Below are 22320 nucleotides of genomic sequence, written 5' to 3' on the forward strand. Positions count from 1 at the left end.
ACAAAGGAGATCCGACCTTGCCTATTGCCTTTGTTGCCTTTTTCAAGCTATGAGAGGGTGAGAGTGTGTGATATTCAGGCAAATTGTGTCTAGCCTGAGCCTCATAAGACAGTCTCCCCATTCAGAAGTGAAACAAACCATAACGTAAATTAAAAAAGTGCCTCGTAATTCTTATAAGAGCTATGCATACAGAAACAAAAGATTATCTTCCTGTTTAAGTGCCCATTTCCATTGGTTGGTATCACATTTGGCTGGTTAATAATGCTGGTTTAGGTGCATGGGGTGCAAGTATATTTGATACACTCTATGCAAATGGTCCCTCTATCGTTACACTAAGTTTGATCTATTGGCTAAATTATCTAAGGGACTGGCCAAACAGCACATTGTGTGTGGCAGGACTTTACTCCTGTATCTACAATATGCTACAGCTGCTCTTCCTCTGTATTCAATATTATATAGACCAGAGGGCTAACCTCACACAATAACAAACTTTTGTGTGTGGGGCTGGCAGCGTCTACATGCTATCGCTAAGTGCTAATGTACCATACCACTGCCTCCTCAAGGCCTTAAAAAACAAACAAAAAAACATTATTCAAAAACATAACACAGGCAAGAATGCAGTTCATGACAATGTTAAAAATAATGATAAAAGGGTAGTGTCCATTACCACCCCTCTGAAGGGGCCCCGTACCAAAGAGCTTGGAACACTGGCATCCGGCATTCAGATGGGTAAAGAGGCAGCATTGTGGTGGCAGTCAAAAAAGTTTCAGGATCGTCTTTTTTTTGTTCCCGCCTGTTGTCCTCCCATCCATATTGCATACATAGGAGTGTGAACGTAGCATACAATACAATAACAATAATATAATACCCACAGTTTAAAAATTCAACATAAAAAAGAGCAATAGTCCTGGTAAGGTCAAAATAACAAAGAACAATAATAACAATAATATTCATAACCATTTGTGAGTGCATGAGGCTGTAGAGTCTGCCTGTGTTTTACAGGTGGATTTTTTCCTTGGGGGACTGACTTGGCTTTGTCAGACATGGGATGTCTGTGGAGTATGTGTGGGTGGGCAGTTGCAGGGAGGAAGGCATGGGGATGAGGTGGTTTTGCCTTACTGTGGGCTGTATGCCCACTCAGGTAGGAATGAAGGCGGGACGATGGTCGTGGCTCAGGCGAAGTACATGGTCCTCAGTGTGTCGTGGTGGATCTGAACAGCTTTGGCCAGCGCCTGAGGATCCCGGCCGTTACTCTGACCAGACACGTGGCTGCCCTCCCCGCTAGATAAGATGAAAGACATAGAACCGCGGTCACCACCATGTTAGAAGGCATTCTTCATATTTTAAATGAGAAACAACAATTTGATCAAAACTGTGAAAACAATTGTCAGTTACATCTGCTTCCACGTGATTGTGAACCATCCTATTCTGATAAATTAACCTAGTGGTGAAAAAAAAGTGTGTAGTGAAAAAGAAAACTTGTGCATTAAATTGTGAAACCTGTCGGTATTACCATAAATACTGTATACCGTAATTTCCGGACTATAAGCCGCACCTGAATATAAGCTGCACCAGCTAAATTTAGGGAAAAAAATTGTATATGTACATATACAAGCCGCACTGGACTATAAGCCACATAGAGGCCATAGCCGGCCATAGAAGGCCCCCTAGTGGCCGTTAGCTGTAAAAATCCATAGATTAGACGCACGTTGTATAGACCGCAGGGTTCAAAGCATGGGAAAAAAATATACTGTATGGCCAAGGCCTTTTAAAGTGTTTAGTAATACTGCAACTCTTTTCTATACATTTTGAACTATTTGCAGATAACATTTGATATTAATCCTTTAAAAACAAACACACACCTGTCATGCTCCTTGTCCACCAGATGGTAGCGGGCACGAAACGCCACAAGACGGGCATAGTAGGCTGGCGCAGGGATGGAGACAGAGCGGGTACAGCGCACGTAAGTGTGGCACAGCTGGTAGGTGAGGATTTGCAACTCGTCGGCGGTGAAACGATTGTCGTCCCACAGGACATAGTAATGAGAGGGCCGACTGGTACCCTGGACAAAGAGAACAGGCAATCAACTGAATAAGCAAACAACTACATTAATTGGTTATGAAAAACAACTTCATTAGACATGAAACCATTATAACAACATCTTATATAATGACATTGTCTATGGACCAATGCTAAGAAAGATGTATTCATTTTACCTGTATACCAGCATGGCTGCACAGGTAGAAATCAAACTCAAAGGGATGCGTGATGCTGGTGTCCACAGTGGTCCCTGCAGGAATATTTCCACTCTTCCCAATCTAGGCACAGACAATACAGAATGGTAATTATTAAATACTACATGCCTACCCCTACCTGGGAGCCACACAAGTCAGGAACGATGCAAGTTGGTAATGCATGTCCCACTCGGTTATGCAATACCCTTGTATGTATTTTTTTTTCTACAAAAGTCGGCCTCCTGGTGGCGCTATAACAGGCCGTTCTGAAAAATTTAGGTTAACGGTGCCGGAGATTAGCTGGTAACAGACGGACGGACAGACTCACACACGGACGGACACACACACGGACGGAGTGCAAAACATACTCTCTCCCCATGCCTTCGGCCTGGTGGAGACAATCAGATTGCTCAAACACAGGATTTCATAAGACACTATTCAGCTCATCTTTAACTGCTAAATCTGTCCTTGATAGAGGTATAGAACGCTATGAACACTGTTTGTGTTGCTGATGTTGACTTTACTTTAATAAAATAAATTGGAAAACATGGCCGCCCCAATAAGATTCTGTACATGGGGCGCTGATGGCCTAGTACTAGTTAAGGCGCAAACCACATATAGGCTCTAATGACGTTTCCTGTCATTCTCAACTGTACAATCCAACTTGTGAAAGGAACTCACCCTTTCAGACTTGTCGGCACAGAAGAGGCGTGTGTGGTGGCGTTTCTGGACCACAATGTAGGTGATACCCGGCTGATAATCCTTCTCCAACTTGATGCACGCATCTCTGATGGCCAGAAGCTCATAGTGGAGAATCTGCACAACACAAGTCCATGACTCAATTATCAGTAATAATATACAGTATATTATTTAAAGTAAAGCTATGGTTCATCTCACAAAACATGAACTATCGATTTAAAATCAAACTTAAACAAATTGTACATACTTGTGGCAGCTGCCCTTCTGGAACCCCATCTCTGTAGAAGATGATCCTGGTGGGTTTGAAGCGGGTTGACTTGTAGAACTGGATCAGCAGCTCACGCACCATGTAAGATAGATCTTCAATGATCTCCTGTCTGGGTCTCTGGACCCTCACTGTGGCACAGTATCTGCTGGGGTGGGCGTCCATACTGCCTACCACCTGTTAGAAGACAAGTGGAAGGAAGGAGATGAAAGAAGAATATGACAACAGAACACTAAGAATAGATTCCAAACCTACATAGTTAGTGGGCTAACTTTGAGTAGTGATCAACTGCCCTCCACTCACGTATTGGACATCTACAGTAATGCTCATAAATAATAGTGCACAGTCCTCCCTACCTCGCTAGTACTCTAAATTCATAGCTGTAAAGACATTTTTATTTATCTTGGTTGACACAAAAAGACAATTACAGTAGGAAATTATTAATCATAGAATTAAATCATAAGTGTCACTAAAAGAGCTGAACCTTTTACTGTTCCCAGTTCCTCTATTGGTGTAATAGCATCCCCTACAGGCAGTGAAGGTGAGATTTATAGTGCAGCAAAACCAACACGTTACCACAACTATACTATGATTCCTGGCTAACATACTTCTCCTGTGTCAGCCAGAGCCAGTCAAACCACTCTAGACCTAAACTCTCTCTGTGACTGAAGTGCACACACACACGTGTGATTGGAGTTTCTAGGAGAATTTTTTGATGTGCCAATATCTGCCATTGAGCCCCATTGTGAATTTCTCAAATTTGAAAGCACTATATTTCTAAAACTATGAAACATTTAAAAGATTTATTTTCAGGCAAACATGTCCACCGTAAGAAGAACCTAAATAGGTTTGAATGGGGTTTCTAGGTGTAAGTATGTAGGACTAGTAGCATGCCAAAGTTTGTGCTATTGCCATTGAGAATGCATTGGGCGTTTAAGTTAAATACATATATTTTGACAGCAGAAACTGCCTGTCATAATTTCACCCCCCTCCCTATTCCAAAGCCCCCCCAGGTACATTATATATTTAAACTATTTTCAGCAATGGTACAATTATTTTTTCAGTGGGTCATTTTGAAAGTAGATCTCACGTCATAAATGTGTGGGCACCCCTGCATTAGACTGTCTGCTCTGCTTAAAATGAAGACACCTGACAGAGAACCACATGAGAGGGGGCATAGCACTAGCAGTTGACCAGTTAAGAGCTGCGACAACATAATCTTAACTGAGAGAATCAGTAAAGTGAATATCTTCCTGGCTTTTGGCCACCCTATTTATCCATGCTGTAAAATGTTGAGACTTACAGCAGTAATGGAGGGCTTCTTCCCATCTCCAGCAGGGGGATGTGTGACGTCTGCTCCGAGAAAGATAACTGGCTGCTGGAACACTGCTGACCTGGGAGCAGGAACAGATGAGGAGATAGAATCACACTTATTAATTGAGTGTGAGGCTACTAGGCCACTAAACTTGAAGTCATCAATTTATTATTTCCGGCAGGGTGTGACCAGGAGAGAGGCACCAAATCAAATGTGCTGAAATGTTTCACACCATGCTAATTTATTAAATCATAACCTTCCTGCACAGATAAGAGCTATTATGTAAACTAGCTGTCTGCCATGCACCTTTCATCTACTAACTTGCAAGTTGCCCTCAAGATGAAGTACATTTTTGATCAACTTAATAGGAAACATGATGATAGAAAACATAGCTTAATAGTTAAAGAACATACTGTAGGAGCGGCAATGCCTCTTTTATAGTACTAGTCCTTACCCGTTCTGAATATATGAACAGCAAATGATGTTCAGTGTGGGTAATGCAATGTAATAGATCACATTACTGATAGGGGGGGAATTGTTTACAGATGGTCTAACAACAACAGGGTTTAAGTCCACCCGGACGGGGAATTGCCTTGGCAACAGTTACAATCCTGTGCACTTTTATATCTGTTGGATGATCATAACATTATGAATACTTGTGATGGTGATGTTCAGTGTGTCACGCAGTCACGCTGGGTGCGTGCAGGGCTGTAACCTGTCGTAGCCAGGCTTTCAGCGTTCATGTAGCCTATATGGTGTTGAAACAGCGCGTGTGTTCACGTTAACATGCCCCCGTCCAACTGTCAGAGCTGGCTTTCAGGTGCCTGTGCCACGCAACCCCCGCGTTGGCCGCGATGCTTCCCCAAAGAAGAAGTTCTGTCGACTGACGCAAGAGTAGCTAGTAGTATCAGGGTCCGAGTTGTTTTCCCCGTGTGGGTCTGTTACGCGGAAAAGTGTGTCCCAGCCAGTTCGGTGGGTGGATGGATTAATTTGGAGCACGTAGTACTGATGACACCACTTTACCAAGATACATACATTAATTTGGCTCGACAGCTTACCATTAGGGGTAGCTCAAGTTATAATGATAAACAAATTACAGTAATCCATTTTTTGGGTGGAGCCAATCGGAATGGAATATTGACAATCTGACTGATACATCTTGATCACATGCCATTATGTACCGATTTGTGAGAGTGACAAAAACAAATCTGTAGTAGTAGTAAAAACTAAAAGTGTTTTGAAGAAAACACAAAATGGCAGGAAGTGGGCAGGCCTATCTGGGTAGTTGCGGCATGAATCCAGGGAAATATGTTTTGACTGTACAACCTAAGGATCAAGAGGTGAACCAGGCTATAATTGCACCACCATGAGACTGATTTGAAAATGTTGGGGTAGAGGTTAGCTGTTCATAGATGGACACACAAACAAACAGAAAGTGTCTGTCTGTTTGTGTGCCAGACATAATCTCAGGCCTTCGGCCGTCTGGTCTGGCGGAGAAAAAAACACAGACTAAGGGACGAGTAATATTAAACCCTGCTTTCATATTCCTTTGATTAAAGAAAACAAATTTCACTGTAGTCAAATGCAGTGGGTAGTACACTCACCGTTGATGAGGTACCAGGATGTTGTTTATTCCTCCCAGCTTGACGTTGATCTTGAGGCAGAGGTTGGAGAGGGTCTGAGGGGACGTCTTCACCACATTCTTCACCTGGACGCACTGGGTGGCCATGCCTAGGAGGGTGTCTCCCACACGCTTCACCTCCGCTGATGGGGATCAACAGACTACAGGTGTCACTGTCAAGAACTACATGCAAGTAATGTAGCCTATATTGTTTGAGTGGCACTAGCCCCCTCCTATGTCCGCAAACATTGTCCTAACATAAATTAAATGCCATTATTAATGAATGGTCATTTTTATTTCATAGTGTAAACACAAACATTAAAAGCTGGACATGATGATGTATGATGATAAGAGCACCCCTCACTTCACACTGGTGTGATTTTTTAATAAAACATTGACTGACTTGGTTGTTGACATTTCAACAACCAGGCATGTTTTGAGATAGATTAATATAATGATAGTTTGCAATATTTTACCCCCTCTTCTGTGTTTTAGTGTATAAATAAATACACAACAAATAAAACTAAAGCAGAGTCCTCTTCGCGTGAAAAAGCTCGGTCATAGTAAGTACAGGTGAGATATCTTACCGTAGACTGGAGTCTTTCCCGGCAGGATGACGATAATGAGCTGCAGTCCAGAGTAGGTGTTCTTCAGGTGTCTGAACATGGGCTCCACGCTGTCGGCCCCCTGGGCGTATTTACAGAAACACGGCTGGCCCTGGATCGGCATCCCAGCATCCTTAGAGATCTTACGCAGCTGGTCTGTGAAGTTTCTGGGAGAAAATGGGGATAAAAAAACTGACAATTAGCAAAGAAACTCTGCAACACAAGCTACAATAAGTCTACAACATTTAATGAATGACTGTCAATCATATGCCTGTCACTTTATATTGAAGGTGAGGTCCTGCTATTCCTGTACCATGTAGGGGCTGTGTAATCCTAAGGAAGAAAATCTACCCGTCTGCCTCCGACAACAATTCCTGTACAGCAGGTGCATTTATTGTACTTATTGTAGATTTAGGTGAGGTGCTGTATGTACAGTATGTACTAAAATATTTCTTCCAGCCTGGGCCGTGGCTCAGCGGTCCAGGCACCTTGGCTGGCAATCCAGTCTGGCAGTGTGCCACGGGTTCGACTCCCAATCCTGACGGCCTTTACTGCATGTCACCCCCCCCATCTCTCTCCCCATTTCCTGTCAGCCTACCGTCTGTCCCTCCATAAAATAAATGTATAAAAATAAAGGCCAAAGCCACAAAAAAAAAACTTTAAAATGTTTCTTCCTGGGTCTGTTGAGTACCATGGTGTTGAAATATAGGTGTGATTCCATTATTCAAACCCGGGTCTCAAACTTGGGAAACCAAACATCATCCGCTCATCCCAAGGGCAAACCCCCTTGACCAGTGGAGATACGAGCTCACTCCCTTTTCACCTCGGTCAGGGCTACTCTGTTACAATAGGCTATTCCAAGAATGTTTCGGATGAATGCACATTTTCCACTGAACCAGCTACAGCAAATGCTGATGCATGACACTTATCTGATGTTTTTCATTTCATTTAATGCTTCTATACTCAGTTGTATATTGTTAATTCATTTTCTTTTCTTGCATTTATTTTACAAGGTTGTCACTTTTGATGCCATCTAGTATACTTACTTGAGTACCTCTTCCCGGCACTGTTTCTGGGGGGCAAAGCAGGCAATCGCCCACACTTTGATCTCTATGCCATTGTAAAACTGCTTCCCCCTCATGTCCCACACTCCCTGGTTGGGGGTAGCTATGGCACGGTTCTGTGGATGAAGGAACACAAGGAAACAATATTCAAACAAAACTTTAATGAGATAAATCCAAGAGTTTGGTACAATAAACACAATATAAGAGTTGGCTGAAATGTTTCTGGTTACAGATATTTGCATTACCGCAATTAAAGGCCATTACAGCCCATCAATTGCACTCACAGTCACACACTCAATTAAAAGCACAACCATGCAAAGAGACCTCTAGATTTTGGTTTTAATAATGGATTAGTCAACAAAAAACAGTCAACAAGGGCCAAACAACAGAAAGCGAGTCATGACTTACCCTTCCTCCATACTGCAGGATGGGAGCAGGTAGAACCCTCCCTGTCACCTCGGCCATTTCATCCTTTACCTTGATTCCAAACTCCTGGATGTATGGATCCAGGTTGAAGTTTGCGTTCTTCATCTGTGCAGAGTAAATTGTGGGTCGGTGGAGGGAGGGGATGTATTGCATGTTTAATAACTTGAATAGAAATAACTAGATTTATTTTTATTATGCATTAGAGCTTGTACAGTATGAGGTCCAACAATTCAAGCCTGGACTAACCAGTCCAGAACCATTGGTCTAGTAGCATATTCAAACCCAAGTTACCCAACCCCGGCTTAATGCAGAATGCAACTGAACTGTCAGCACAATACACAAAGATTATTTTCACCGATATTGATGAGTGATGATGCAATAATAAATGTCACCGTCAGTTTTCCCCCACTAGGGGTCGCCAACACTCACCAGCCTGCTGATCTCCTCCTGTCTGTCAGGTGCAGAGCGAGCTGTGGCTTTGATCATAGTGGAGGTCTGATTATCAGTCAGCTTCTTGATGCACCGCTGACCTGCTACAATGTTGCACACCTGCAACGAGCAAGCCCAAAGTCAGTCGAAATTGGAAGTACACACCAATGTTTAATGTTCTCAATCATTACATTCTTCTAGTGTGAATTGTAATACATCACCTAAAAATAACAACCCTTTCAACTTCAAGTTTATTGTCAAATCACAAGTTGACAAGTGATAAAGAGTGGGTGTTTAATTAGTCATTATGTCTTTAATGATGAATGCATTCAGTGTATGCTAGGCTTTCATGTACAGTACAAGATCTTGTATTATCGCCTCACCTCCAGGGGTAGGTAGGTGTGCTTCTGTTCCTGTCCCACCTGTAGACATGGCAGGTGGGGGTATTTCAGCTGCAAGTTGTACTTCTGCTTGAAGTACTGGGCAACTGTACATTCTACTGTCTGCCCACTCTCAAGTTGGAGGGGAAACCTGGAACAGAGCATGAGAATAAAAACATGTCAATATCTACATCCCATAAATGTGTAATAACTATGCATTACTATGAATCACAAATATGATTTGCACTGAATATAATATCCCACAACTAATAGTAGGCTATTAGTGCATGACGTTTTGATCCCCACTTTAGGCACTGGATGATGTTTTTCTTATCACCACATCAGGTGGTCTGAGCAACGCTTGCTTTCTCATGAAGAAAGCCTGGGGAACGTTGAAGTGAAAAGTGGATAAAAGGGGCCGCGTGCCGCGGGCCGCTGAGAGTGTGAACAGGAGCTGTTCCACAGCGGAGGAGGAGGGGTTCGACAAGGTGCTCACATCAATATTGTCCACATTAAATCACTACTCAGTGGAACAAACATGGTGATTGCAGCAAGTAACATTACGCCAACAAAAGCTGCTGATATACATTCGTTTATATTGTGCAGTGCACAGATTACAGGCAATGTTATAATACGTTACTCTTCCAATTGTGCTGATGGATATACATTTTCTATCAATTTTTGGTTTGTACCCGGTTAGAAAAACACAGACAGACCCTATTCCTGTCTCTTAAAGTTTACCCACACACCAGCAAGTGAGCTGCTTGCTCATTCCATCCACTGTTTCTGATCACTGATTCTTCAGTCCTCCATAGAGAGTATGCGCATGCTTAAAGTGAATGGCACATCGAGTGGCAAATCGAGTGGCAAAGCAACATGCAAAGTGAGTTTAACATTGTTTAATGTTGTTTAATGCAATCAGATAGGAATTTTCTGTGTGGATGTATGGGCTGTCAAGGGTAGAAAGTAGTTTTTTGCCACTCAGTAGGCCTTCCTGCATAACGTCCTGGTTTGATGATGATGTCACACGCATACTCTCTATTCGGAGTGGAGCGAGATTAGAGGGCTGGCCAGACGAGACGAGGGCATGTATAACCCATCTTCTTATTATGTGACTGTGCTGGCCTGGAAACCAGAAGAATCTGCCAGTAAAAAAAAAGCTCTCTGCAGATTGAGGCTTTTTTTTATCTGCCCCTTTTATCCACACAGAGTTTCCAGACCAATATCTACGCAGTGATATTAGTCTGGCCATGCCAGACTGTGACTATGCACTTGTAAGTTTAGTTTCAAACTATGTTGTGGGACAAATGTCATCCACAAACCATATACTATCTATGTGGTTATGTGCATATATAGACTATAAGAGGACATTTACGTCTGGTGGCTTGCAGGACGTCGGGTGACATTGCATACACGGTACTTCCTTTTCATTTGACCACAGTGAGTCACCTCCACCTTCAGGCCTGAACACCAAGCAAATGCAGGGCGTGCACACACACACACACACACACACACACACACACACACACACACACACACACACACACACACACACACACACACACACACACACACACACACACACACACACACACACACACACACACACACACACACACACACACACACACACACACACACACACACACACACACACACACACACACGTTAGTGTAACAGAGCAGATCAAAGCAACACCCAATCCCAGCCTAACACAGAAGACAAATGTGACATTTCTAACGTAATAAATATAAATTTGTAATCACACCAAACTTTAGAAAGAAATGTTCCTAACCAGAAGTATACCAGAAACAACATATATGTGGCAAAGATAAAATGCAGAAATCAAATAAACTGGGGACTAAAAGCTGTTGTAGACATCTCTCAAGAGGTGTGAGGTGGCAAAATAGTTTCTTACTGTTAAGTAGCCCACCTTTGATCTCCTTGGTGAAGCGGACCCGCTGGGAGTCGGTGAGGGTCTTGGGCTGCTCGTCGATGTTACGGATGTCCAGGACTTCGCACATGAACTCGATGACTGGCTGGGCTTTATAGAAGGCCGTAGCAGACACTAGTGGGGGACAGATAGCAGCATTTAACCACTGTAGGTAGAATTCATCCAACGATTGTATTTTATCTCTCACTTTTAAAAGGCATTTAATTACGCCCAGAAATACTCACAAAAAGGTCCAATGAGTAGATATGCATTAGATATTATTTGTATATTTTGAGTGCAATTTGGCTTTTTATATGGGCTTTCTTTCGTATCACTTATGTCTTGTTTTTTGTTTAGTTTTTTACAATAGCAAACACATTTAGTCTCACATTTTTACATGTTTACGGGTGTTGAGGTCATTGTCTGATCTGCGAGATATGAGATGAGTTCACTGTCACTGATGAGTTCATCTCCACTGACTCACCGTCAATGTTGAGCATCATCTTCCACATGGCAGGACGCACCGACTGGTGGAAACCAAACCATACCTCCCTCCCCCCACCCAGGGGGTGGTAGTAACCTTCAGGAGGGGAAAAGAAGGACCGGCCCACCGGTGTGTACCTAGATGATAGAAGATTTGGAGAGGGTTAAGCGTAGGATATACTCTATCACACAATGGTGTCACTTGCCACAAATAACAGATTTTCACATTAAAAATGCACTGTGATACAGCGGTATAGCATGAATTAGGCTTTAGCAATGGCATTGAAGGATGACTCAACAGTTATGACCTCAGCGTAAATTAATCTCTCAGTAAAGCTACTGTCTCACAGGGGGCATTTCAGAAGAAAGACACTCATCGCTGCCAAGCCTGGCATCAGGCACAATCTTTGAAAGCAAGAAATACAGTCATGCCTGCCTATTTTCTTGACTGATAAAATGGGTTTTGACAGCATTTCATATGGTATTATAATTTAGTCCTTCCACTCAAAGTAAAACGAACCTTTCATTGACATAGTAGTTTGACTACCTGAGACAAGAGTGAAAGAGGTTAAACGCTTATAAACACTAACTTACATGGTATCGGCTCGGTACACATAGATCTGTACATATAAACGCTAAATTACATGGCATCGGATCGGTACATATAGACTTGTGGACTCGCCAATACCAGCGATTTAGGCTGTATTGGGTTATTGGCACAACTCAGCTAACACGCATCTTTTATTTGTTGACTCAAGAGTCGTGAAGCATTGAGTCTGATCCCAATGAATGTACCGTAGGGAACACACCCCATTAACCTTGCTAGCTGGCTGATTTGGTATGTTTTAATGTAGCACACATCATATAACTATGGAAAAAGCATGCCCCTCCCCCTCCAACTTCTTGACAGAATGACAGAGGTTGAAAGTAAAATCTAACAAATGTGCTTCCAAGCTACACAAAGAGAAGCAGAGAGCAAACAACGATTTATTATTTGGTTATTTTGTGCGTTTTTATGCCTGGACTGTAACTATACTCCTGTGAATGAATACATCTGACCACCGTTTGAATGTTTACTGTGCGTGATGTACCTCATAGAGGCCAGGTGGCGCATGGCTACATCTAGGGCTTGGACAGAGTCCAGGGGGACCTGCAGTCGACCGCTGACCAGAGTCTCCTGGAGCAGGCGCCATGACACCTTGGCCAGCCACTTGATGGACACCTTGAAGATACGGTCCTTTCCCTCCCCAGGGATGGTCACCTCAAAATCCACCTGGAGGGAATGTGAGGGGTGAGATAGGGGAGAGAGAATGAAAACAGAAAAGACAAATTAAACAATGATTGTATGGCATCAATGGATGTAAATAAATAATCGACAATATGTCAAAGAATGATGGAAGTGCAATCACGTGCGTACACATAGCAATGAAGAAGATGCCGTACACCTACCTTCTCACTCCCGATAGGAAGTGCTAGCACAGTATAGATGTTCTTTTTGCCATCATACACTGGCTTTCTATCGCCAAACAGCTGGGGCTTGAAGTGTTGCACCATGTATTCCACCACCTCCCTGCAGGGGGCAGCACAGAAAATGACACTGCATTGGTATACTGACAACTACACTGCATTGGAGGCCCCAACAGATGTCATGCTACAAATTAAACCCATCATCCAATCAGGATGTTCTTTTGGATGGGGGGGGTTGAAGGTGATAGGATATATATTGATCAACAGGATACAGCTGGTGGAAGCAATATCTCATGGTCGTGGGGGAGTGGCAAGGACAAAAGAAGTAGGTGTGCGAGGGGCCCCCACCTTTCAATGCATGGTGCCTTGGCCTTCATATAAATTGTGGGGGATGAGGAGACACTTTGAATGGGAGAGATCACGCAGGCTTGACCTTTGCATGCCTTCTTGGACCCTTTGTCCCTGTCCTTAAAAGCGGGCAACTACCTCATATGAAGAGAATGAAGCTCTATGTTTTTTTACAGTGTTTGATAGAAAATCTTTTTTCCGATTGCAACAAGCAGCCTTTTTTCCTCCGGAGGTTTTAGTTGTATTTTTTAGACAAAAAACTGCCATTCATTTCTCATGAAAAGTTCTCTCTCTCCTTTGTTTTTCAGACCACATCCAAGCTCATACAGACAGACTGAAGTTCAAAGACTCTCCCTGCTCCATAGACAACTGCTCATTTGTTCAATCAAGTGGAGAGAGCTATATGAGCAGTCTGCTTCTGGGTCGTGGTTTTCTCAATAGACAATAAAACATGTTGAGTTATGTCTTTCAGGATCTCCGAAGGCTGAAGTTAATCAGTGTAAGGCAACGCGCAAAGGCAGATCAATACCTGGCCATGGAACCAATAAGGGCCTTGACTAATCTGTAAACGATGATGGCCACACAATACCAGTACTATGAAACAATATCTGAAAACACAGGTCCTTTCTTGCTTTGTTCAATGTTTTTAGTGATTTCAAAGAGAGCAGCAACCGAACATATTATTCTGTGATAAATTGAGGGACACAACTTAAGAGGTAGTTGACCAAAACTAGATGTCCATTTACTTAACCATTTATACCAGTGGGAAATTATGTCTCTTCAAATTTGGCACCAAAAAGAGCTCTTTTTTTAACCTTTCATTTGGGGTTCTTGTTGCTATCTACAGTATGTGTTATGTACACATACTGTATATACTTACACTAAGAACAAACTTCTGCCTTGTTACACTTTTTTTAACCATTCTAGAATGATTGCCTGGTTTATTTAGTAGTCATATCTAAGTAAGTCATAACTAATATCATGCACATTTAATTAACTTATACTAAACTTTTATTTTGTTAATCTGTCAAATAACAAATTCTGTTCATTAGAGTCAGTTGACTGGCAACTGGCAAGTCAGTTCTGTACAGTTATATCAACAGTGAACACCATTAGATCCCTAACTATATAAGCAAATCAAAGACTGCATTTAGATTCCAGTTGAAACGTTCAAAAACATTGTGATTTTTATCTACATTTAATATATTTTATATAGAAAGTCTAACTAATGTCAAACGTAAAACCAGAGTTGAAACATCTAATAATACAAGCCACCGACAACACATTTCCAAAACACTTTGACTTGCATTGTTTCAAGAGATTCACACATCAAATACAGGCTCCTTGCATACTGTATGAAGATTGAAGGGTCAATCAAGTTAGAATTTACTTTCAATTCAAGCATCTGTTTCGAACAATCATAGTTGCAGTGTTGAGGCTGCTGACAGAAAGACCTGCCTACTAGTGCCTAGTGACTACCAACCTGCCACTTATTGTATTTAAGTGAGCGATAGCCCCAATTATAGCCTTGTTGACACATATACCTTCATCCCTCTTAACTACTTCTACCCTCTACTCTGATCAAAAGCTAATAGTAACCCTGTAGACTCATTGTCTTTGTAGTAGAGATGGAAACATAATTGCAACTTTCTTGATTACTACTACCACCTGATGTACAGAGCCTTATATGACAGAATCAAAGTTTTAACTTAAGCCCAATTCACTACAATGACGTCCTATATTACTGCTGCTAAGTGAATACACAATAAAAACCTGTTTATTTAATTTAATTTAACTATGGGACCCTAAGACATAGTTCAATCTAATTGTAATTTAACTTGAAATTTGTTTCAGAGTTAAAGTCCATCCATCCATCCATCTTCAACCGCTTATCCGTAGTCGGGCCATGGGGGCAACAGCTCCACCAGAGAGCTCCAGACTTCCCTCTCCAGAGCAACATTAGTAACTTCCTCCTGGGGGATCCCAAAGCGTTCCAAGGCCAGCATGGAGATGTAATCCCTCCATCTGGTCCTTGGTCTGCCCGGCGGTCTCCTTCCAGTGGGATCTGCATCGAGGACCTCCCTAGGGAGGCACTTGAGAGGCATCCTAACAAGATGCCCAAACCACCTAAGCTGGCTCCTCTCCAAGCAACGAAGCAGTGACTCTACTCCGACTCTCTCTCGTGTGACTGAACTTCTCACCCAATCTCTAAGGGGGATGCCAGCCATCCTTCTGAGAAATCTCATTTTGGCCGCTTGTATCCACAACCTTATCATTTCCGTCATGACCCACACATCATGACCATAAGAGTTAAAGTATCACTGAAGAACCTGCTGACAAAGGCCAGAATGGCTGAAAAAACATGTTTGTTAATTCCTTCTACATAAAACATTAAAAGAAACTAGTACCTGTGTACCTGTGTTTTTTTAGACCATATTGTGACGTAATTCCTAATGAAACAGAGGCTGAGTGGGTCTCATCCAATCACAGCGATATCATGCGGGCGAGGTTAAATTAGTCGAGTTTTCCAGCTAACTTTTTCAATGTCCACGCAGCGTGCATTTGTCCCCTTGGGTTAAGGAAATCAACTCTGATCTGAAGTCGTCACACCGTGAACTGCAGCACGACAGTATAGAGCGGAATTCTTTCCTGGGCCACTCGTCGTTCTGAAAGGGGGCGGGACTGTGACGCGCTATAGAATCAAACAAGTATCCTGTATCCGTTTAAATTAGATCATTTGTAATGTACCGGCCACCATCTTTGTTGAGCTTTTGATGAGTAGTACCACCCTGTAGTGTCTAGCACTGGGGTGCCCACACTTCTTTGACTTGCGAGCTACTTAAAAACCAGCTCAACAAGATCCACCAAAAAAAGTATTATCCCATTGCTGAAAATTGTTTCAAAATGTACCTAGCGGCGCACTTGAGGAATAAACGGGAGGAAAAGGAACTGGTAGGGTTTATAATGCTACTGACGTCTGTAGTATTACATTGTGGGTTTGATCTGACAGGCCCTTTTTGATGCATGTCAATCAATCAAGTGGCAGCTTAATTCAAGTGGCAGATGGCAAAAAAAATACATCTTTATTTTTAGGGTCATATGTGATCTACCTCCACAGCTTTTGTGATCTACTGATAGATCACGATCTACCTTTTGGGCACCCCTGGCTCTAGCATATAGGGCTAGGCTCATGAATCATAGGTCCATTTGAAAGACTGATTGACTGGTGCCATGGTTAAAATTAGTTAATAGTACCTGCCGATGTAATCACGCTTTACATTTTCGTTTGACAGGAAGTAATTAAGACTGATCTTTTGATAAAAGATGATCAAATACGGAATTCCATCCATTCATCCATCCATCTTCAACCGCTTATCCGTAGTCGGGTCGCGGGGGCAACATCTCCACCAGAGAGCTCCAGACTTCCCTCTCCAGAGCAACATTAGTGACTTCCTCCTGGGGGATCCCGAGACGTTCCAAGGCCAGTGAGTCGATGTGTTTCCTCCAACTGCGCCTTCGTCTGCCCCAGGGTCTCCTCCCAGTGGGACGTGCCTCGAGGACCTCCCTAGGGAGATGCCCGAGAGGCATCCTAACCAGATGCCTGAACCACCTAAGCTGGCTCCTTTCCCGGCGAAGAAGCAGCGAATCTACTCCGAGTCTCTCTCGCGTGACTGAACTTCTCACCCTATCTCTAAGGGAGATGCCAGCCACCCGTCGAAGAAAACTCATTTCGGCCGCTTGAATTCGCGACCTTATTCTTTCGGTCATGACCCACACTTCATTACCATAGGTGAGAGTAGGAATGAAGATTGCTCGGAAGACAGAGAGCTTTGCCTTCTGAATTGAAATATTTCATCTATTGTTAACAAGGTCCCCATTATGAACATGGATATATGTTCTATCTAGAAGTGTGAAAAACATATTATTTCACTTCAGCTTGGTCTGACGGGAACCCCTTTTGGTGTTATTATGTTATACTTTAGCTATTGAAAAATAGCATATCTACAAGCTCGTAGCGTGGCACTCGGTGTTGCGCTATGAGCTTGTAGATCTGCTGTTTTAAAAATATGGTGCAATATGTGAACATTTTTAACTCAAATATTTGCTTCTGGGTAACGACTGATATAGAAACATGGGTTTTTCAGAAAACTGCCATGATTTATAAGACATTATTTTGTAGAATCGTCCTTAGGTCTAAATGGGTTAAGATTTTGCTTTATGAGTTTTATGAGTTGGTCACCTCACCTGTTGACCCGCCGTGGGCACTTGTCGGGCTTGATGTCCACCTCATAATGGAAGACATCCATCTTGGGGATCTCCACCTCGAAGTAGTTGGCCAGCAGCTTGATGGGCTTGCCCACGGTGCCCATGCCCGGCCGGCGGGGAGCCTGGAACACCTGCTGCAGTGGTGGGGCCGGGAAGGCCCCGGGCACTGGAAGGATGAAGAAACAAAGGGAAAGGTGGGCATGGGCAGGCAGAGAATGTGCACAATGGAAGGGAAAAGAATTGTTTAATTAGTGGGTGGGCAAGTACAGTCATTAGAGAGGTGTACAGAGGGCAGAAACAGAGTATTAGTGCATGTATGGGTTGACCAGAAAAGGTTAAGTGTGGGATGTGGTTAGAGTAAGCAGAGGATGCGGTTTTGGACAGCGGAAGATGGAGCACAGATGGGGCAGCGATGCGGGCATAAGTCCAGGAAGGAAGCGTAGGTGGCAGGGGCCAAAGGGGCATGATAGGTGGGCACGAGGAGAAAGACAGACAGGAAGAGGAAGTCAGAGATGAGGAATGGAACCATGTGAGGGAAGAAAAACAGTTGAGAAGCAAAAACAACATGGTGGGACAGTGGCAGGGAGAGATATAATACGCCATGCAAGAAGTGGCAAAAGAGATAGATATTAACGAGGAATAAAGAAGGCGAAGGGTGAACAAAGAGATTAGGGAGGGTGTGAACAGAGGAGAGGGGTGAGGGACGATTGAATGAGAATTAAGGGGGGGGGGGGATATATTAGAGTAACGCTTATTTTTACAATAGTACAGACATTGAAGAATGCCAACAAATCTAATTCAGTCCTTTTCAGCAACTGGTCAATGCTTACAGAGTACAGACAATACAGACGTCTTTACAATTAATTGTCTCATCAATGGCATCATGGGGGATATAAATCTCTGTCAAGCATACTGGTCTACATCAGTAGTACATTTTTTGGTTTCTGGATAAATCCGTTTCAAGAGACAGATTCCAGATTTCCTGCATTGTCTGTTCTGGATCACACCGATGCTATTTAGGTTGCCCAATAATATAGGCTTACACTACGTGTGCAACTATACCCTCAGTCTCTCAGGTAGAAGTCCATTAATAATACTGCATTCTCATTACTTTCCCAAAAACATATTCTATGTCCCTCTTGAAAATGTTTATAATACTGTCGTGTGGTGTCTTAACTCACAGGCTTAGGCTAGCCACAGCCATGGTCTTACTAGGCAAGAAGTTTGCATGCTTGTTGTGATGGGTTTCCATTTTTTCAAAACAATTTACCGTTCAACTGATCAATGACTGGCTACGACCACAGCATCATGCATGTGCAAAAACAGGTCTGATTCAGGAGGCCTAGCAAAGAGGGGTCTGGACCTGGCTGCTAAATGTGAGGCTAGCCGTGACTCCTGCCTGAGAGGGGCCCTGTGTCTTAACCTCTGGGCTCCCCAGAGAACAGCCCCCTCCACCACAACAAAGACCCCAGCTGCCCTGGTCCTCCATCACACACACACACACACACACACACACACCACACACACACACCACACACACACACACACACACACACACACACACACACACACACACACACACACACACACACACACACACACACACACACACACACACACACACACACACACACACGTCTGGATGTGAGAGAGGGAGTGCCCCTGCTAAGGCGAAACACACACTCACATACACACAAACATAGGGGGCCCCCTCCACATTCTCAGCCTCACCATGGAGACACCACAGCAACACAGCATTGTCATGGAGATCAGGAAACCTGTGTGTATGAGTGTGCACTGTGCATGTGTGTGTGCGTTGTGGTATTTGTGAGATGGGGGTGCCACCGTGGTCGATTGGGCTTAAAGGGACCTTGGCCTTTTAGGTCCCCGAGTGATCTTGTTCCCACATCAAGCCAAACTACTGAAGAGTGGAGGAGCTCTGCTTTACAGGCTGCTCTGGTCAAACATGGTCCCTCAGTCATGTTCACAGTCATTACGTCAGTTTTGGGGTGCCTGAAATTTGTGATACCCGAACACTGACATGGAGAAAAGCATTAGACTTGGTGCTTTTCTTTTTGTTATGCATGTGTATGCGAGTTGCTTCAAGGGATCACTTACAAACACAGTTACCAGACATGTTCAGGCACTGGGCATGTGATGATGACACAAAGTCTGTGGGCGTACGCATTGCACATACAGAGAGAGACATGGGCATTCACACAGGAAGACACAATAACACACACGTCACCCTCGCGCCAGTGAAGACAGATGGTGAGAAGTGGAGCCAGGGCTCACACACATCCCCAGACAATAGCTGTCCCTGGTGCTGGGTGCTAAACTAAAAGATGGCTCGAGTCATGTCATCTCTCTGCTTTAACGCAGCATCCCTGGATCACATATAATATGCCATTTTTATATTGTATAATTGGAACTTACTACCTGCTCCTTTTATAATGACCAGAGAAGCTTGGCCGGTCTTGCTCTAGCACCACGGGGGAGGAAAAAAAATGGAAGGAAAAAAAAAAGAAAAAAAAGAAAGGTGTAACGCAGGCCTGTAGAATGATGTTACTATAGGTGCGCGTAGCTGTTTGATGACGTTGCGTAGAGTGGTCCTAAATTTGGGCAAAAGAGTTTATAATGATAGGAGTAGGAATCACAGGTCAATTGCCCCTTAAGTTAAAGAGGAAAGACTATATACCGGTATATGTACACATTTACAAACACATTTTGTTCCGTTGTTCCGTTCCGTGCCTGACTAACTTGGCAACCTTAATATTTGTTTGTTTGTTTTCACTTACAAAACATTTAAAAATGTTTTGTAAGTGTCAGTGTAAGTGTCAATAAAAATGTGAAGGAGAATGCCTAAAAAACATCCAGGGCTTAAGAAGTGGGGGGCTGAGTTTAATGGTGGCAGTGGATCCCTACTATATAGGGCAGATACTGTTGGAGGTTAAACTGATGCTGAACTGTAGGTTGTGCAGTGCTTACAGGGCAAAATGTTCAGCCCACGTGAAATGTCACATCAATGGTGGGAGATGTTTGTAGACAAGTCCCATCGTATGCTAGGGAATCACAAGAAACTAACTGTATGAATGAGACATGGAACAACCCATTACGTATTACGCCCATTTTGGCTAAAGTTAAACTACCTACTCCTACTGTACCTCTCCCTCTAGTAACTGGCTGTCCACCATGAGCTAAACATGGTCAGTTCATGCTTCAAATACAAAGAAACAGACATGTACATGAGGGCCCCCGGAGTACACTCCTCCATTTGGGGAAAAATAATCATTGATATATATTCTTAGGTTCAACATACTGAACTGCAACTGACAGCTACTTTAAATTTAAGTCAATATAGGCTACTGATATTATGACCGTATAGAACTAACTCACGACATGAACATGAACATAGCTGGGGAAAGCAGATCATACATCTTGACATAGAACTACTGAACTGCCATGGACAAGAGAGTTCAAGCATGGTGCATTAATGCATGCAATGGTGCAAGCCTTTCCAGAATTGGTGGACTTCAAGTTCAGACCACTAGCTAGTTTAATAGGTCATCTGTATCTCAGCGTCATTCAAGAAACCTGACTAAATAAATAAATAATTGATAAACTTATTGCATAGTACTAGTGGCTATAAACTTGTATGACAATGTTCTTACTAAGTACATTGTCAGCAGTCTACATGTGCCAGTAGGAGTACTGCACAATCAAATCGCCCACTGTACAGATGTGAATATTTCACAATACATTGTGCTTTAAAACATTAAATTCAATTATGGTTAGATATAGATATATAATTAACTAATCACTGTGTTATGTTAGGCCTATGCTCATGTCTTGAAAGAGCGCATGTAAGGTATTCATGTTATTAGACAACATAACATGTGAATAACCTGGCAGGATGGGGCTGTGTGCGCTGCGGGGGTCATAGTGTGGCGTTTGGGGTGTGTGTGCGTGTGTGTGTGTGTGTGTGTGTGTGTGTGTGTGTGTGTGTGTGTGTGTGTGTGTGTGTGTGTGTGTGTGTGTGTGTGTGTGTGTGTGTGTGCGTGCGTGCGTGCGCGTGTGTGGAGGCTGCAGCCAGCTGCTGCTTGAAGGCGGGCTTTACCTCGTGCCTGCTCGCTGGAGATTCCCACGACCCCCCCGCCCCCTGGCTCAAGACATTGTCAAGTCAACGCACCAAAAAGACCCGGTGCCATGAATCTTGATCAATTATTTCGTACGACACAATTCCACAAAGTGTCGTGCGTGTATGGGTGTCAAAAGAAACCCACCGACGTTGCAACAGAATAGATAGATTTGCCAGCATGCAGCAATGCAATCTAAAACACCTCCCTGATGCTTTAAGGGCCACTGTGTCCTGTTTTTTTTACCAGCCAATATCTTGATGCATTTACTCATCACCCCCAGAAACAATGAAAGATAGACCTACCAGCGCCAGACGGTCCCGGCTCCATCCCATTCACTTAGCCGCACGGGTACAAACTAGTTATTCCAGGGTTATATGTGGCCACAACGCCGGCCCCTTCAGGCTGGAAGCGGCTCAGACCTCCAGCCCCCTCCTCGCTCTCAGTCTCCTCCTGTCGGCGTGCAGGCTGCTCCGTTCCCGCTGTCCCCCCGCCCCCTGCCCCTATAGCAGCAGCAGCAGCAGCCCCAGACCCGCAGAGGAGTGAAGGCTAACGGTGTTCGCTGCCTGGTCTGTCTGGTGAGTGACCCCTGCTATCGGAAGGTGTCGAGGGCGGTATAGGTGATGGCTCAGCCTCCCTTCCCCGGGGG

General features: G+C 43.5%; 1 protein-coding gene across 1 annotated transcript; it reads right to left on the reverse strand.

Annotated features, from left to right (window-relative positions):
- Window positions 1–1110: 1110 nt before the first annotated feature.
- On the reverse strand, window positions 1111–22087 carry ago1 (argonaute RISC component 1). Its single transcript, XM_079503418.1, has 19 exons — window positions 21977–22087; window positions 17515–17701; window positions 12904–13024; window positions 12546–12727; window positions 11456–11592; window positions 10972–11106; window positions 10414–10501; window positions 9042–9189; window positions 8659–8778; window positions 8212–8334; window positions 7786–7919; window positions 6722–6906; window positions 6118–6277; window positions 4502–4592; window positions 3181–3375; window positions 2916–3050; window positions 2217–2318; window positions 1863–2062; window positions 1111–1281 (listed from the first exon to the last, which is right to left on the reverse strand). The coding sequence occupies exons 1-19, from the start codon at window positions 21999–22001 to the stop codon at window positions 1173–1175; spliced, it is 2577 nt and encodes an 858-aa protein (XP_079359544.1). The 5' UTR covers window positions 22002–22087; the 3' UTR covers window positions 1111–1172.
- Between the last annotated feature and the right edge of the window lie 233 nt (window positions 22088–22320).

Source organism: Electrona antarctica (genome assembly GCF_951216825.1).
Source record: "Electrona antarctica genome assembly, chromosome: 6".
NCBI lineage: Eukaryota > Metazoa > Chordata > Actinopteri > Myctophiformes > Myctophidae > Electrona > Electrona antarctica.

Excerpts from the sequence above, each read along its gene's own strand:
- ago1 (XM_079503418.1), bottom strand. The coding sequence starts at position 22,001 with ATGGAGCCGGGACCGTCTGGCGCTG. Across the intron at positions 10,502-10,971 it reads CTTCACCAAGGAGATCAAAG|GCCTGAAGGTGGAGGTGACT; the intron begins GTGGGCTACTTA and ends CTTGGTGTTCAG. Across the intron at positions 6,907-7,785 it reads TGCCGGGAAGAGGTACTCAA|AAACTTCACAGACCAGCTGC; the intron begins GTAAGTATACTA and ends ATTTTCTCCCAG.